Genomic DNA, 17,602 nt, shown 5'->3' on the forward strand with positions numbered 1-17,602 from the left:
TCCTGAATCAGGAGATAAGTTAAATTTTAAATAATTAAGTAGTTAATATAAATTAGTACAAATTTGGATAGTGCCTATTTTTAGTGCGTACTCGTATATTAACATTTTTAGTGCAATTATAGGCTGCCTAAAACAGGATTCGTAATGCATAAATGTTCTCAGCTTAGTTATGAATCATATTAAAGTCATACCTAACTCCTTCCAGGCGTCGTATGATCGAGCATTCCCTCTGTTGTACACCATGCCGTTCAAGATGCTTGTCCCTCCCAGAACCTTGCCACTGTTCCATACGCAGGATTTTCCGCCGCAGTATTTCTCGTCAGGCTTGGTCTTGTACTGCCAGTCTAAGTTGGTGTCCCAGTTGTACGTGAGCAAACCCGGCACATCAGCTGATTTATATTCCTCTCCACCTGCTTCCAGTAGCAGAACTCTCCAGTTGGGTTCCTCCGACAGTCTAAATTACGGGGATATTTCCTTCATTAAAACGTGTAGGCAGTGGCGGCTCCTGCGTATTTCTTAAGAGGAAAGAAGGTAACAGGACGAAATGACACCTTCTTGAATGAAACCTGCTACAAATTAGCCAACATGCACACATGTAAGACCAGGTAGTGTTGGGGTTGGCCTTCCCTTCTGTATAGCAATAATCTGTTCTTGTAAACTGAGTTTCCTAAATTTTCCATAATATATACTTTTTCACTTCCATTCATTGTTGAAGAATTGTACAAATTAACAATTACAAGGAAATTCACCTCGCAGCATTTTTCGAGCACACTACAGCATCACACGTGTTGGAAGAGACTATAGCTACTACCACGTAATCGGAACCGCGGAAATGGAAATGGGAAATAATCTGAGGAAAGCGAGAACACTGCACCCAACCACGTGGTCTGTGCCACATGTACATTTTACAAGTTCAGTATCACATGCTTTTGAAGATATCAGTTCTTGTAAAGTCATACTACCATTATTGTTCAAAGTTGCCGGTGGCCAATTTTTTTATGTTAAAATAATGTATTTTGGAATACCTACTTTCAATTTCAAATATATTTGTACAAAACTAGTACACAATGAATGGAAGTGGAATTTCAGGGGCCAATAAGATCTGCGATACTAACGTAGAACTACTTCCTCTTTGTTTTATATAAACCCGACTCTAACTTTCAAATATCCTTGAAAGAGGTTCAAACCATGAATAGTAGCCTATATAAAATGCAATGAATGATATTTTTTATTTATAATTTTAAAAAAAGTTTATATGGTGTCTTTCATAGCGTTGCGTTAAAACTGTTTTATTGTGCCTCCTCCTAGATGTGTTACAGTCTGGTTGAATTCAAGATCGTTAGATGGCAGCGGTAGCGAGCTTGCTGCACGACCAGTCGGTTTCTATTTCCCGCCCATGCGCTGATTCAGAGGAGGATCTCCTCCCTCTCCGTTCATTTACTCGCTTTAAAACTCTGCTTCTTTCTCTGGCCGCTATACTTGTTTTTTTGAAAGATGGGCCATGACAGGAGCGTTGCGATCGGAAAAACAACTGAATGTCACATAGCGTAGTAGGCCTGTTGCTATGGTAACAACAGTTGAGTTGCCAAACTTAGTTTCCACGTGGCGAGTGCTTAATAGCTCTCTTGGCGACATTTATTGTGCACACAATGTTAGCATTGGTACGTTTCGTCTGTGATTCTCTGTCGATTTCTGTATTGTTTTCTTATCTTCGCGTCAATTGTCAATGAATGTTTTAACGTCAGTCATCTTAACGACAACTGCTAGCTTCCATCAGCTGGCAGCGTGGTAGTCCATATTGGCAACATGGCATTATAGTTCCAAGCTCGTCCGCTTAACTGTCATATCCCATCTTTCAAAAAAACAAATATAGTGCGCTCTTGTCTATGTGTGCTAACTGCAGTAAAGGAGGTATGGATTGACTTTCCTCCACACAAACAATCTCGCATCTTTCTCACAGTTTTCTAGCAACACATGAGCGCGCATCGTTTAAAACTCGATCAACCGAGGTTTTCTTATAGCTGTGAACTTAAAAATGTTCGAATCTTCTTTGAATTTCAAGGCACATATTTTATTTGGTATTTACTTTCAAAAGAAGAAAAATATGAGGAGGACGTTCCTCCCTTCCCTCCCCCGAGGAACCGCCACTGCGTGTAGGCTATGATACGTACTATTCGGCAATAGTGAGCGCTTTGTTTTCGACTTTAGCAGAAAGAACGTATAGCAGTGCAATGATGTCAGACTCTACCACTATAGTAGAGACGCTGTTATTCCCGACGGGACTCCTCCTCTTTGCTTACACCTTAGGAAGTGAAGGCTCTATAAAGTCTAGATAGCCTAGTATCGTTCGCCATTTTTGTTCTTTCGTTGCCGAGCTACCAGACGAGGAATCTATTTGCCACACCGTTAAACATTATCATGTCGTAGCTCCTATGATAATAAATCAAACGCACTGTAATTCAGCAAATAATTGAGCGGCAAATAGTGTCTTCGTGTGCTTTCTGCGAACGCCAACGAAAGAGCCAAAATGGCGGGCGATTATATTAAGTACTGTATTTATCGAGCCTTAGGAAGTGCATAACGTCATCAGGAGCGAATCACAAGACGCACACGTTTAAATGTAGCCGACTTGCAACGTGATTGGCTGCCGGAAATAAGAGCGACGGGACTATTAGTGAATGACTTTCGTCCCGTTTTATCAGAACTTGAGCGTTCCAAATTTCAGTCCAGTAAGCGGGTCTGTACTTCTTGACATAATACTACTCAAGTTGAGAGCTGAATCCGCCTGAGTCTCATAAGTTATAATTTATTTAGGCAGTGTGAGTATCTATTCATACGCAGATATAAATTTTGAATTTATGTTTAAAAAATGGCTGAGATAGGCCTATATCAATTTTAGTGAATTACTGTATCCTGGTATTTTCTTTGCAAAATTTGGGACCCAATTTTTTTTCAAAACCTAATCTCGATTTAAGTTGTTGCAGCAATGATATTTCTACATAATTATAGAAAATTAAAATGCATCAATTAGGAAAGAAAATATAAAATTTAACCATTCTCTCTTCTTAAGAAACTCTCAAAGCTTTCATGAGCACGTTGTAAGTCTAACGCTCAATGTGAGAACCGCTTATTACACGACATTACATCAACACGATAGTCACATTCTTGCCACACTCTCTTCAACATTACATACCTGTCGCTGAATACAATCGCAACATTAAACCAATGTCTTACTTCTTAAAAGTCTTGAGGTAGAAGTGGCACATTAACTCTATCCTTCACATATTCCCAAAGAAAGAAATCACATAGTGTCAAGTCTGGTGACTTGGGAGGTTAAGGGGATAGGCCAGATCAGTGGCGGTAACACTTCCAATCCAGCGATGTGCTACATGGTCATTTCGGAATTGTCCTCGTAGCAAGCTTGTTACCATTTTTACTGAATTTGTTCTCGCAAGCTGCAGAACTCAAAATTATTTATGTTACAAAGTTGTCATTTTTCAACAATGTCTACCATGCCAGAAAAAATACGTTTTCAGAAACTTAGAACTTGAAACTTTGAAAGTTTGATTATCAAACGAAATGTATCATACGATGAAAGAGTAATGGAACAGAAAAATTCTCTTCGGCACCGGGATTTGAACCCGGGTTTTCAGCTCTACATACTGATGCTTTATCCACTAACCCACACCGGATACCCATCCCGGTGTCGGACAGAATCGTCTCAGTTTAAGTTCCAACTCTTGGGTTCCCTCTAGTGGCCGCCCTCTGCACTACGTCATGGATTTCTATGAACGTAGGACTGAAGTGTGCTGAGGTGCACTCGTTATGAGTGACTAATTGGCCGGGATCCGACGGAATAAGCGCCGTCTTAATCACGAAGTGATTTACGCATATCATATATATTATTTTAATGTACCGAAGTACATATGAAATTTCCATGCAGATATTCTGCGTCATCATACGATGGAAGAGTAATGGAACAGAGAAAAATTCTCTCCGGCACCGGGATTTGAACCAGGGTTTTCAACTCTACGTGCTGATGCTTTATCCACTAAGCCACACCGGATACCCATCCCGGTGTCACTCATAACGAGTGCACCTCAGCACATGTGTGGACTTCAGTCCTACGTTCATAGACATCTATGACGTAGTGCAGAGGGCGGCCACTAGAGGTAACCCAAGAGTTGGAACTTAAACTGAGACGATTCTGTCCGACACAGGGATGGGTATCCGGTGTGGCTTAGTGGATAACGCATCAGCACGTAGAGCTGAAAACCCGGGTTCAAATCCCGGTGCCGGAGAGAATTTTTCTCTGTTCCATTACTCTTTCATCGCATGATGACGCAGAATATCTGCATGGAAATATCATATGTACTTCGGTACATTAAAATAATAGAAATGTATCATGCCAGTTTTTACTTAATAATCATATGAAAATGTTAGGCCTACCGTAATTTCGAAACATCGTGTTTAAAGCCAGACAGGACGATAAAAATTGACAATTAGATAAATTCGAAGACATACTGGAAATAATTTCAATATAGCTTAATTTACCTGCTAGCAACAACACATCCGGCTGATCCTCCACCAACTACGATGAAGTCAAAGGACTTTTTGAATAAAAGTTGGGAAGGCGAGAGGAGATCTGAAGGCAGCTGTTGGTTTACTATGATAGGCTGTATCCACGCCAAGAAGCAGAGAAAAGGCGGTGCGTGACAAGCAGCCATCGTTACCAGCGGCACTATTCACACCTCTGAAACAGACACGTGAAAGCAATAAATTGACTTAGTCATATGAGAGATGTATCGTATTCCCAATCCAGAGCTTCGAGTTCAGTTCCCAACGAGAGCAAGGTGAAATTCATGTCACTATAGTCCCGTCGCTCTAATTTCCGGCAGCCAATCGCGTTGCAGGTCGGCCACATTTAAACGTGTGCGTCTTGTGATTCGCTTATGAAGACGTTATTAATTTCTTAAGGCTCGATAAATACTTAATATAATCGCCCGCCATTTTGGCTCTTTCGTTGGCGTTCGCAGAAAGCACACGAAGACGCTATTTGCCGCTCAATTATTTGCTGAATTACATTATTATAGGAGCTACGACATGATAATGTTTAACGGTGTGGCAAATAGATTCCTCGTATGGTAGCTCGGCAACGAAAGAACAAAAACGGCGAACGGTACTACCTACCTAGACTTTATAGAGCCTTCACTTCCTAAGACGTAAGCAAAGAGGAGGAGTCACGCCGGGAATAACAGCGTCGCGACTTATAGCATTCGAAGGATGGTAAGATTCAGTTCAGAAGCATTGTAGGCCTGCTCGAATTTAAAAAAAATTGATGAAATCAATAAAGTATTGGATTAAAATACTTATTTGGGATAAATGACAACAATACTGTCTCATAAGTAAAGAGCGCAAATCAGTTGCATATTGAGAGAATACAAGCTTACTACACAGAGTATTTTAATGACGTCACGAGTGTACCTCTTAGGTACGCTGACGTAATGCTCACAACTCACTGGTAGTGGACGTGATTTCGTAGCATTTACCATTTTTTCTGCAATTCTTTGCTTGTTTCAGTACTTCTACACTTCCAGGCACATTTCCTACAGTACCATTATTTAGTCCTGATAGTCGCCGGAGATGTGCGCCTGGGTCAGGCGAGTCCATTTAGTTGCGCCAAGGGGTGTTTGGAGCGATCGGATGTCATGCGTGCGGTAGACCGATATGTTTCTAGTACAATTAAGCTGTACTGAATTCCTTTACCGACCGCTCGCCCTTATCTCTACTCCGGAACTCTCCCCACTACTCCTATCACTTCCCCTCTTTCGCGTCGCTGAGCTGTCAGGACTAAATAATCGGTCTGTAACTTCCTCTCTTAGTTTTTCACATTCATCCACCCGTCTTTACTTCTTATTCGTACATCTGCACTACGTACAGCATTTCTTTACTTCCCACCGTAATTCTTCTTATTCTTTCGTACTTCTTTACTTAATTTCATAGCATTTATTTACCTTTATACCAAAATATCGTTAAGTCTAGTTTCCTTAATTTCATATTTTTTGTTCCGTAATTTAAAGAATTTATATTGGATATTGCGTTGCGAAATAGACTAAAATAATGAAGTATCGGTAGATATATTTTAAATTCGTCCCTGCCACATCATGCTTTGTATAGAGAAGTTTTTCCGCAGAATAAACACTAACTGAATATCGTAAGAGGTTTACCTCTCAATCACTGATTAAGTATATTATTGTTCGTTGCAACAAATGCAACCACAAAGCAGGGGAAAGTAGTGCAAAGGAAGATAATATACATTTTCTATATGTAGTTAACTGTGTAAATTCATTGTAAGTATGTGTATTATAATGCTGTAACACATTGTATTGTACATATTGTAAATAAACGTAGTAACTTAATGTCAAATGTAAGCAATAGGTGGTTTAATAGGCTATTTTAAAGTGCATTCACGGAACACTAGAAATATGAAGCTCAAACGACTGTATCGTCAAGTTTAGTTCTGGCTGTATGAGGGATGACAGTAACCTTGCAGTTTGCAAAACTCTGAATGCGCTCTCTACTCATAAGTAGGAGGCGGATGTTGATGACCTAAAAATCTACTTAAAATGATCATTAAAATGTCCTTAAACTAATGGAAAAATGACATGAAATTAAAAGAAAATTATATTAAATATTATTCATCGTACTCGCACCACAACTTCTTAAAAATTAGTCCCCTTGTTTCAATGACTGCCCTGCAAATCTCGGAGAGAGGAGGCAACTTCCTGGAATTTGGCTAAGGTAAAGGAAAAGAACATGCAACAAAATTAAGGTTTTAAAGGAAAACTATAGATTTTAATGAGGATTTACTTACTTGCACATTGTGCGCATTTTTCATTAATGAATTAATGAGAGTTTACAATGTGTTTCAATCAGGGGCGGTCCATGTCAGTGCCTTCATTCTCCGTCTCCTTCTCCTTCCGCGCTTCACTTTTGTTACCAGATCTTCCAGATGAGAGAGTGTGAATTACAAAACAAATTGTGGGCGCAGCGTATATTCTTGCAATCTTTGTGTTAAAAATACTGTCTACCACAGTAGACATCCCTTCCGAACCATGTTAAGGACACAACGTCCTATCCAGGACATGGTGAAAGTTTCCCCCCTTCCAAACATAAATTCTAAAGACACCCTCGTACCGACAAAAGAACGGTAGCGGTCAAAGCCCTCACTTAAACTAAGCTGTTGTCAAGCATTTTATATTACTTCCGTTGTGTGAAGTGAAGCCTTCAGTGGAATGAGGGATGGACTTTAGAGTCCGTTCCAAATTATAAAACTGAAACTTCACTGTTATTCACTTATTCAGTAGGCAATTATTACTGATCTATTTGGTTAGAAAATGATGTAACAGCTCTATCGGTAAAGAAGAAAATAAAATGCATTCCAAATGATCTTAAAGTTCTTCAAAGTATTAAAAATGACCAAAAATGCCGAAAAAATATAAAAATGACCTGTTAGTTCAAAAACGTCAAAAAATTCAAAAATGCAATATAAGAAATTACTTTTTTACGTTGATATTAACATAGAAAGGATTTCTATATTAATAGGCATCGTTCTAATGTGAAAAATAAGAAGATGACTTTTCATCAACATCCGCCGTCTACTCATAAGTAATGTTTTTTTAAAGAGTTTTCACTTACTGTAAGTTGTGATACAGAATAAAGTAAAATGCCGTTCGATTCCATGACCTTGATCCATTTTCCAGCCAATGTCATGATTTCATGAAGACACCGGTCCTTATTTTTTGACGCGAAGAATTCGAGATACAGACTTTCGCCTTCCTCGATGTTCTGGAAGTTTCTTTCCCGTAGAAAATGAGTCATGAATCGGAAGAAATGATAATCCGAAGTAAGATCAAGACTACAGGGCGATTCAGTGACTATATTACAAACTTCTAGGGATGATAGAAGAGCCAATTATGAGCAACTTTCGTATAGAAACGTATGTCCGGAAACGTTCCGTTTGCTAGTTACAAGCCTAGATATGTTAGTCTGTGTAATCAGCTAGAATCTAACTCAAGATTATCCTTTCGAAGTTTGGTTGCAGACGACCTGTGCCTCCAAACGTTGGTGATTTCTCATAAACAAGGATAATCTAGTTGGCATCGTAAATGACATTTTGACTGATTAAATCTTGCAACTTTCCTTACATATTCTTTTGCTCTTCCATAAATGAAATGCATATCAGCAAGTTCGATTCTAGCTGGTTACACTAACATAATATCTACGCTTGTAAGTACGAAACGGAACGTTTCCGGACATAGGTTCCTATATGAAAGTTGTTCATAATTGTCTCCTATATCATACCTAAAAGTTTTAACATAGTCATTGAATCACCCTGTATAAGCTGGATTTGGCCAGAGTTCGATTGTTCTCAGATCCTGAATTTTTTTTCGGTAACACTGGTCAACAGTCATTTTACGCCAGACATAAAACTAACAAATTTTTACTATAGTCGCGACGCTGTTATTCCCGGCGTGACTCCTCCTCTTTGCTTACGTCTTAGGAAGTGAAGGTTCTATAAAGTCTAGGTAGGTAGTATCGTTCGCCATTTTTGTTCTTTCGTTGCCGAGCTACTATACGAATCTATTGCCACACCGTTAAATATTATCATGTCGTAGCTCCTATGATAATAAATCAAACGCACTGTAATTCAGCAAATAATTTAGCGGAAAATAACGTCTTCATGTGCTTTCTGCGAACGCCAACGAAAGAGCCAAAATGGCGGGCGATTATATTAAGTATTTATCGAGCCTTAAGAAATGAATAACGTCTTCCTCAGCGAATTACAAGACGCACACGTTTAATTGTAGCCGACCTGCAACGCGATTTGCTGCCGGAAATTAGAGCGACGGGATTATAATTTCGACCTCCTGAATTAAAAAGTAACAAGCAAAATGTTCCATCAGTTCGGGTTTTCGAGATGAAAATTATAATTCATTTTCTATACATTTTATTTTTAAAAAATCACCGTATTTCGTGTGTAACTATTTTGTTTTACAAATTTGAAGACTCCATTATGTGAAAACAATATTAGTATAAGTAGGCCACCATATCAGAAGCACTTGTAGAAACGGAAATTATTTTATTGCCCTTTTACGAATTTATTTGGAGAGGGTGAAACAGGTTCGCGGTATGAATTCGCTTGAGTTTACCTGATTTTACTTGAGATGTGTATTTCTTTCTCTGTGAGCTTTAATTGCATTACTGTAGTTTATATTTTGCAATAGACCACCCTGTCAAAACCACTTCTAGAAGCGAAAATTGTTTTATTGTCCTTTTCGGTTCCATTTGGAGGGGAAGAAACAGGTTCGGCGTATAAAATCACTCCGTGGTATTAGCATTCTGTGTAAGATGTGTGCTTCTTTAAAGTGTGCTATAATGATAATATTCAAAGTACGAATAGTTTATATGTGCGGATTTGAAGGTTGTAGCATTGCTTCTTGGAATGCAATTAGGCAACCACATAATTTTGCTGCTTTCTGTGCGAATGGGACAAACGCGCTCGAGATAAGCATTACAAAATAAAACGACAATCACTAGAGCCAGGGGAGAAAAATATTATAAATCAACTCCTTGTATCTCAAAGTAAAGTAATTTTACCCCCTTTACACATTAAGTTAGCGTTAATGAAGAATTTTGTTAAAGGGATGAATCATAAAACTGAAGCATTTAAACATAACCAGGAAAAATTCCCTGCTATTAGTGACTCAAAGATAAAACAGGGAGTTCTCAATGGACCACAAATTAGGGAAATAATGAAGGACAATCCTTCGAATCTTTGTTGGAAGGAAAAGAGAAAGCCGCCTGCATTGCATTCAAAGAGGCTGTATTAAATTTTCTGGGTAACTATACAAGTGAGAACTATGAAGAACTAGTGAAAAATTTACTGTTGGTGTATGAAATCATGGGTTGTAACATGTCCCTGAAAATTCACTTCCTTCACTCCCGTCTTGACTTTTCCCCCGAGAACTGTGCTGATTTCAGTGATGAGTATGATGCGCACTTGCATCAAGAAATTTCAACTATGGAAAAAATATGCCAAGGACAGTGGAATACCAATATGCTAGCAGACTATTGTTTGACTTTAGTTCGTGATGTACCTGATGTCCAGTGTAAAATAAAATGCAGAAAAAGAAAGCTGTAATCTTCTGAACTGGAATAGTCAAGTAACTCACATCTGTAAGAAAATATTTTCATTGCTCCACTCTCTAAATCACCTGCGAAACTGTCTGCCTCTTTGCATAAAAAGAAACATTATTCAATCGCTAGTGATGCCCCATTTTGATTACTGCGATTCTCTCTTCACAAATATAACTGTCAATTTAGTTGAAAGACTACAACGTGTCCATAATGTGTGCGTCCGCTTCATCTGCAATACTCGTAAATTTGACCATATAACGCCATCTTTTGAAGTTCTTTCATGGGTCCGCCTAAAGGAACGTAGAATAGCACATTCTTTATCTGTTCTGTTTAGAATATTATTCACTTCTACTCCTAAATATCTGAGAACTCGCTTTGAATATCTTACAGCGTTACGGAATCAACATCAGGCCTTATTATCCATTCCTCGTCACCGTACCTCTTTCTATTCATCCTCTTTCACCGTCAGTTTGTCGCCTATGGAACTCCTTACCTCGTCATGTCAGGGATTGCCGAACGGTTAATCAATTTAAATTAAGAATTACATACTTTTACATGAAATTGATTTGTGTTAGCCGATTTTTAGAGGTTATTATGTGCATATAAATTGTCATTTAGGCCTATCATAAAGTAGAATTAGGATATGAATGTAAATAACTTAATTATGTATCATGTTCAGTTAATATTTCATTATAACCCGTGTAAGCTTGTTAATATGTATGAAAATGATATTTATATTTAAATATGACTTTACTATTTTTGTCATTGTTTCATTATGTATTTCACTTCTGGTAGTGTGGAAGAAAAGGCCTCATGGCCTTAACTCTGCCAGAATAAATGAATGAATACCTAAATATTTAACCTTGTTGACATTATATACTGTAAAGCAGTATTTTGAGTAAATATAAATTCCAAAATTTCTCAAAAACCGTAGCCAAAAACTGTTTTTATTGTCATATTCGTATTCAGGAGGCTCAAATTATATAGAAAACATGTACGAGAAGATTCGAAGAGAACGGCAGTTACGTAGACTTTCGGCCATTAATGCATAGCACAATGACAATACGGCGGTTGCTGTCGTCTGCGATACAACGAACTTTTCTGTTGATTTTCGAGTTCGTCATTTTTTTCCCGTTATTATATGCTTATTTAAATTGTGTTAACTCTCGCTAGTGGTTTTATATTTTATTTTATCCGTCTTAGTATTTATTTTATTATTGTAAACATTTTTGTTTAATCATTATTATTATTATTATTATTATTATTATTATTATTATTATTGAATTATTTTGTATTACTATCTTTGTATCATCTCAGTCACGATTATTCTGTTGTTATTATTATTATTATTATTATTATTATTATTATTATTATTATTATTATTATTATTATTGTTGTTGTTGTTGTTGTTACTATTATTTATATCATCAACATAATTATTGATCTCTGTAAAATTTATGTAGACTACTGAACTGTACCCGAGCACGAGCATATGCTCATTTCGGGTATCTATTCATATGTATTCATTTCAAATGTAAATTGTAAATAAATTTGAATTTGAATGTATCACATGCCGAGCGCAAAAAAAAAAAAAAAAAAGAATTGTTACGCAGTGTAATTTGAGCTGTGTGGAGCTTGCCTTGCCCTGTTGCTACTGAATAAGTTTATGATTCATCTTTACCGGATATCTTTGAGCTAAAACAGCGTAAACTCGTTCAAGTTGGTCAGAATGTACCTGGGCATCAGTAGCTCGTCCATTTGGAACGAGTTCAAAGTGTGCCACTCTTTCATAGATTAATTCCGCCAGATGCACAACAATAGCTTTCTCTCGCAGCGGTCCCGTTTAACAACGGCTTTAGCTGGTTGATTTGGGTCGAGTCATTGCTTTTGGTTACCAGAATTGTGATGATGGGATTAATTTGTATCATTTCGTCTAAGTGCGCCTTGTGGCGGGGGATGGATTTGCTCGCTTTTCCCCTCTGAAATTAATCCCATCCGAGCTTTGCCAGTCTTATTAGGTAGGCTACACGGAAGATGCCTTTCTTGGAATTAACTAAACCACATTTTTTGCAGGCGTCTTTCATTTTCACTAAACTGAATTGGCATTGGAAAGGGTTGCAATGTACCCCTCCCAAAAAGGCTCGATTTTCTTGGCCATTGCTGCTGTGAGACACCGCGCACTCTAACTATGAAATCACTCACTACTGGTCTGTCACCTCTCACCACAGTTCAGTTGTCGTGTGACTCCTGACGCACATGACGTTATTCAAAATTCGTTTCCAGAGGTCGGAAACAACCCTGTAAAGGATAAATTCCTCTTCAAAAATACTAGGGTTTCAGCCTGCCTTGGGGATAAGGATGATCTCCTTATCCTGCAGCAGGAAATATTTAAATACCATAAATAGTACCTACGTCGTTGTCTGCTAGAACTAAGTGAAACACGTGAACTCTGAACGTTTGAACTGATCGGTACCGGCTACTGTTAACCGATAATTCCGATGCTCCGCTGCCAAGCACATTAAACCGCTAGAACCGAGTTACTCAACAGTTCTACTCGCTCCGTCCCCAGCTCTATCGCAGGGTATTAACATATATATATATATATATATATATATATATATATATATATATATATTATACTTTTTTTTTTAAGATGGGGCATGACAGGAGCGTTGCGATCGGAAAAACAACTGAATGTCACATAGCGTGGTAAGCCGGTTGCTACGGTAACAACGGTTGAGTTGCTAAACTTACAGTGCTTAATAGCTCTCTTGACGACATTTATTGTGCACACAATGTTAGCGTTGATACGTTTCGTCTTTGATTCTCTGTCCAATTTTGTATTGTTTTCTTACCTTCGCGTCAAGTGTCAATGAATGTTTTAACGTCAGCCATCTTAACCACAATTGCTACCTTCCATCAGCTGGCAGCGTGGTAGTCCATATTGGCAACATAGCACTGTAGTTCCAAGCTCGGCCGCTTAACTGTCATGTCCCATCTTTCAAAAAAACAAGTATAGACTGTGGTATTAACATTGAAAACGTAAGTCACGTGACTTTGGTATGCTGCAGACGATTCTGTAGTGGTTTTATAGGCTACGTGGGGTCTTGCTTGTGATTCATTAATGAAATATATTCAAAATCACAGTCTAGTACAGGCTTGCAGAACTCTAGCTCCTGAGAGCGACTGCTATACTCCCCTTCTTACCCCACCCACCTTTTCTACCAGTGCGGTCATGACGTTCTAGTTACGTTTGGCTGCATTAACATTCATTCGCGGCGGCAGGTATACAATACGCTATCAAGAATTACAAATGAACAGATAATAAAATCCTTAGAAACATACCTTTAGAAAGTAAGAGAAAAATGAATGAGGGAAATAAATAAATTAAAAGGCATGTAAAATAAATTTTAAAATGTATGTGTGCATATAATGTAAGAAGGTCTCCCTATGTATATATCGTCCTATTACTAGTAAAGCCGATTAAATTCACTTTTTGTGTAAAATAAGTTAAGTACAGTCCCCGACATGTCTTTCCGTGCTCTATATTCTACTAAAATGAAATAAGTTCGAAATGTTGCTTGCAGGCAACAAACCAATTACTTTATTTGAAGAATTTATTATGATTTTTTGTGCATTAATAAAGTTCTAATTCCTGTTTTTACAAAACTTGTATTACTGGTCTTAACTGGTTTTATTAGTAATAGGACGATAAATAAATTGTACGTTTATAAGTAAGTGATAGCTATATGATAGGATGTCAATGCTGTCATTCAACATTGTAACGCGCTCCAGCCAAATAAATAAATAAGTAATAAAGTAAATAAATAAATAAATAAATAAGTAAATAAATAAACAAATAAGTAGAAAATTAAATAAATAAGTAAATAATTAGGCCTAAATAAGTAAACAAACATAATACGCGTACTGCAGTTTAAAGAGAACTGGAAAATGGCAAAATCTAAATCCGTGAAGGAATACTACTTCCAAAGGAAATGGGAATATGATTATTTTGTTGTTGAAGACGAAAGAATTGCGTGTTTACTGTGCCCCATCCAATTTATTTCCACTCGTCATTTAAATATTAAACCACATTTCAACAAAAGTTGACCTGGTTGGCGAGTTGGTATAGCGCTGGCCTTCTATGCCCAAGGTTACGGGTTCGATCCCGGGCCAGGTCGATGACATTTAAGTGTGCTTAAATGCGACAGGCTCATTTCGGTAGATTTACTGGCATGTAAAAGAACTCCTGCGGGACAAAATTCCGGCACATCCGGCGACGCTGATATAACCTCTGCAGTTGCGAGCGTCGTTAAATAAAACATAACATTTCAACAAAGTCCATATTAAAGGTAGGCGTTCACTACATCGTATCGCACGCATCGGACGAGTCGCACGGATCGGAAAAAGACTATCTTTGCTGTAATTGTTATGTAACCGCGTTCACTACATCGTATCGGACGCATCGCCTCTCGGCAAATCCGTCCACGTTTCTCGGATGGGCAACTTTTCCGATGCGTGCGATCATGGCCTTCTTTAATAAATCAATTTTAATTGGTCAACTGTTACTATTATGTTGTGCCATGTTCAGTGTCGCGCCAAAATGGCAGACGGAAAACTTATTTCGCGTGTAGAAAATTACGAAGAATTATATAATTTGAGGCGTTCCCGTTACAGTAATCAAGTCGTTTCTTGCAAATATATTATGTAACCAATATTTATTTCGTTTCTTCCTCTTCAATTAAGACGCATGAAGCAATTACAAATTCTTATTCGCTAACAGACGTAATTAATAGACCTAACCTCAACTCCACTGCTTTCAGTAATGTCAATATCGTACGACGTCATGTTTTAAACAGCTGATAGGGGAATCCGATGAGGCGATGAGGTGAAGCTGTTACAGTGAACGCACTAAACTTAAAATATCCGTTGCGTGCGATTCGTACGAGGAGTGCGATACGATGTAGTGAACGCTTACCTTAAGAATTATGGAATGCATCAACTTTCGGGTAAGTTCATTATTACGAACTGTATATTGATTATTTATTTATATACTGTCAAATTAAGGACGTCACTCGTTGTGTTCATTCTGAATTGAAATTAATAGTGACTTTCAAGGTTCATTACTTAAATGCTATAAATTTATGTTTCCGTCGGTGATGATAGGAGGAAAGTTTTCGAAAATCTAAAACACGTTAGATGCAAAGAAGTCTCAAAGAAACTACCGACAGGAAATCTAGCATAATTGTAAACCTTGAAACGAGATAACGCATTATAAAAACAATGAATTTATTACAATCCTTTTTGAAAATTACATGCCGCCACTGATGGACCTTTGACTGCCAGAGAAGGTAAATAACTCTACGCGGAAGTCGATCATCCCCAATAGAAGTGGAGTGAGGCTGACGTCATATTTCCCCTCCTTACGAGTTCTGCAGGCCTGGTCTAGTATAGATACAGTCACGAAGCTTGAGTTGTTGACTCATAGTCTTTCCTATGAAAAATCTTTATGCGCCTATGTCAATCAGCAGAAATCGGCTATAGTGAGGATCACGTATGTGTAGGTAATTCCTAAAAATATAATTTGGCCGTTTCTTCAGTGTTGCCAACTAATACCAGATATCACCAAAGAGGGTAAAATCACAATGCTACGTACTGAAATAATAATAATAATAACAATAATAATAATAATAATAATAATAATAATAATAATAATGATAATAATACAGTATTAATAAAAACAATGTCTTGCTTATTTACCACATCTCATCTTTATGTTGCGAGGTATTTCCTAAATGGTTCAATAATTTATGAAATAGTAAATTTTTTTCCTGGACTTCTCGCATATTATGTTGGTAATTAGGATTAGTATGATCTAATATTAAAATCTATTTTGTCTGTCAACATGAAATTCATTGCTTTGACTAAACAGTTTACGATTCATAAGACCAAACCTAAAAATATATTTACTTGCTTGCATTTTATCAGTTTCCTTTACTGCAAATCGAAATTGTTCCTGACAACACAGCAATTAGAAAATAACTGCCAGTTATAGTATTTGTCAGTACTCGAAATTCGAAACGAAGTTTATAGAAGAAAATCCAACCTGAGAGCTAGAAAATCACTATAGTCCACTAGCATATGTATTATCGCCGCGGCCTCATGCTTAACATGTCGGCATCATACAATAACGTGCGGTGTGCTTTTAAAACATAATTTTGCCGACCGATTGTTGCTCTGTAGGTTTCACTCTAAGCGTCACGTTTTCACGTCTACTTCCTCGATAAGAATAAGCATTAGTTTGTTATATTGTTAAATGGCTATTATTATTATTATTATTATTATTATTATTATTATTATTATTATTATTAGAGCTAGATTCATTTTCCGGGCTGAGAGGCCGTGGTCTATTGGTTGGTTTTATACCAGACGTTTCGTCTGCAACTGCGGCAGACGAAACGTCTGGTATAAAACCAACGAATAGACCACGGCCTCTCAGCCCGGAAAATGAATCTAGATCTATTGACTCCGGCCGTGAAAGCCTACACTGCAAGATTATTATTATTATTATTATTATTATTATTATTATTATTATTATTATTATTATTATTATTTCATATACGAGTACGTTGACATTCTTAACTCTTAATAATAACTCTTTAAAAATAATTTTTAATCACATACCTTAATGTTCGTCCTCAGCACAAGACATTGCAACCTCGGTTTTAGTCCACGTGGATTAGACAAGTAGGTGTCATTTAATAATGGAAGCAGCTTATTGGTTGCAATATTTAAATTGAGGCGAGTGATTGGAGCGGCGACACAAGAAATTGAAAGCAATAATACAATTAAATTTCAAAGAGCTGCCGAATGTTACGCATGAGGTCGCTCAAGACCTGCCGAATGTTAACCATGAGAGCGCGGCGATAATAATAATAGCGGAAGAATATTATCACCATTTAATTCGAGAAAAATTTGTTCCGGCACCGGGAATCGAACCCGGGACCTCTCAGCTCTACGCGCTGAGTGCTCTTTCCAACTGAGCTATGCCGGGACACGATCCACGGTGCCGGCCGAACTCCTCTCGTTATAATGTTTTACGGCCTTACTACCTGCACTTTAGACAATGTAAGTCATACATGCAGGAGCGCATATTTAAATGACTTTATGGCCATATTCAACATCAGTTTGATGCTCGATTCCCGGTGCCGGAACGAATTTTTCTCGAATTAAATGGTGATAAGACACATTGGCTACTTCATAGTAGTCGTGTAATATTCAGTGAGGTAGGCTAGACCTCATATATAATGAATATGTGATGAGCGGAAGAATACTTAGGTTTCACCCTTATGGCATTAAGTAAGGTGATCCGGACTATACTTTTGACCCAAAGTCACGTGAC

The 17,602-nt window shown here is 37.7% G+C and overlaps 1 protein-coding gene across 1 annotated transcript in view; it reads right to left on the reverse strand.

The window, feature by feature from the left end:
• The window catches only part of LOC138701893 (glucose dehydrogenase [FAD, quinone]-like), a 43,679-nt gene that overhangs the window by 10,564 nt on the left and 15,513 nt on the right, over positions 1-17,602 (reverse strand). The window contains exons 2-3 of the mRNA XM_069829249.1: positions 4,555-4,753; positions 192-454 (exon numbers count right to left, since the gene is read on the reverse strand). Of these exons, the coding sequence (XP_069685350.1) occupies positions 192-454; positions 4,555-4,727 (436 nt within the window). The 5' untranslated portion in view covers positions 4,728-4,753. The remainder of the gene's footprint in view (positions 1-191; positions 455-4,554; positions 4,754-17,602) is intronic.

The sequence above is a fragment of the Periplaneta americana genome, chromosome 6, assembly GCF_040183065.1.
Source record: "Periplaneta americana isolate PAMFEO1 chromosome 6, P.americana_PAMFEO1_priV1, whole genome shotgun sequence".
Classification (NCBI taxonomy): domain Eukaryota; kingdom Metazoa; phylum Arthropoda; class Insecta; order Blattodea; family Blattidae; genus Periplaneta; species Periplaneta americana.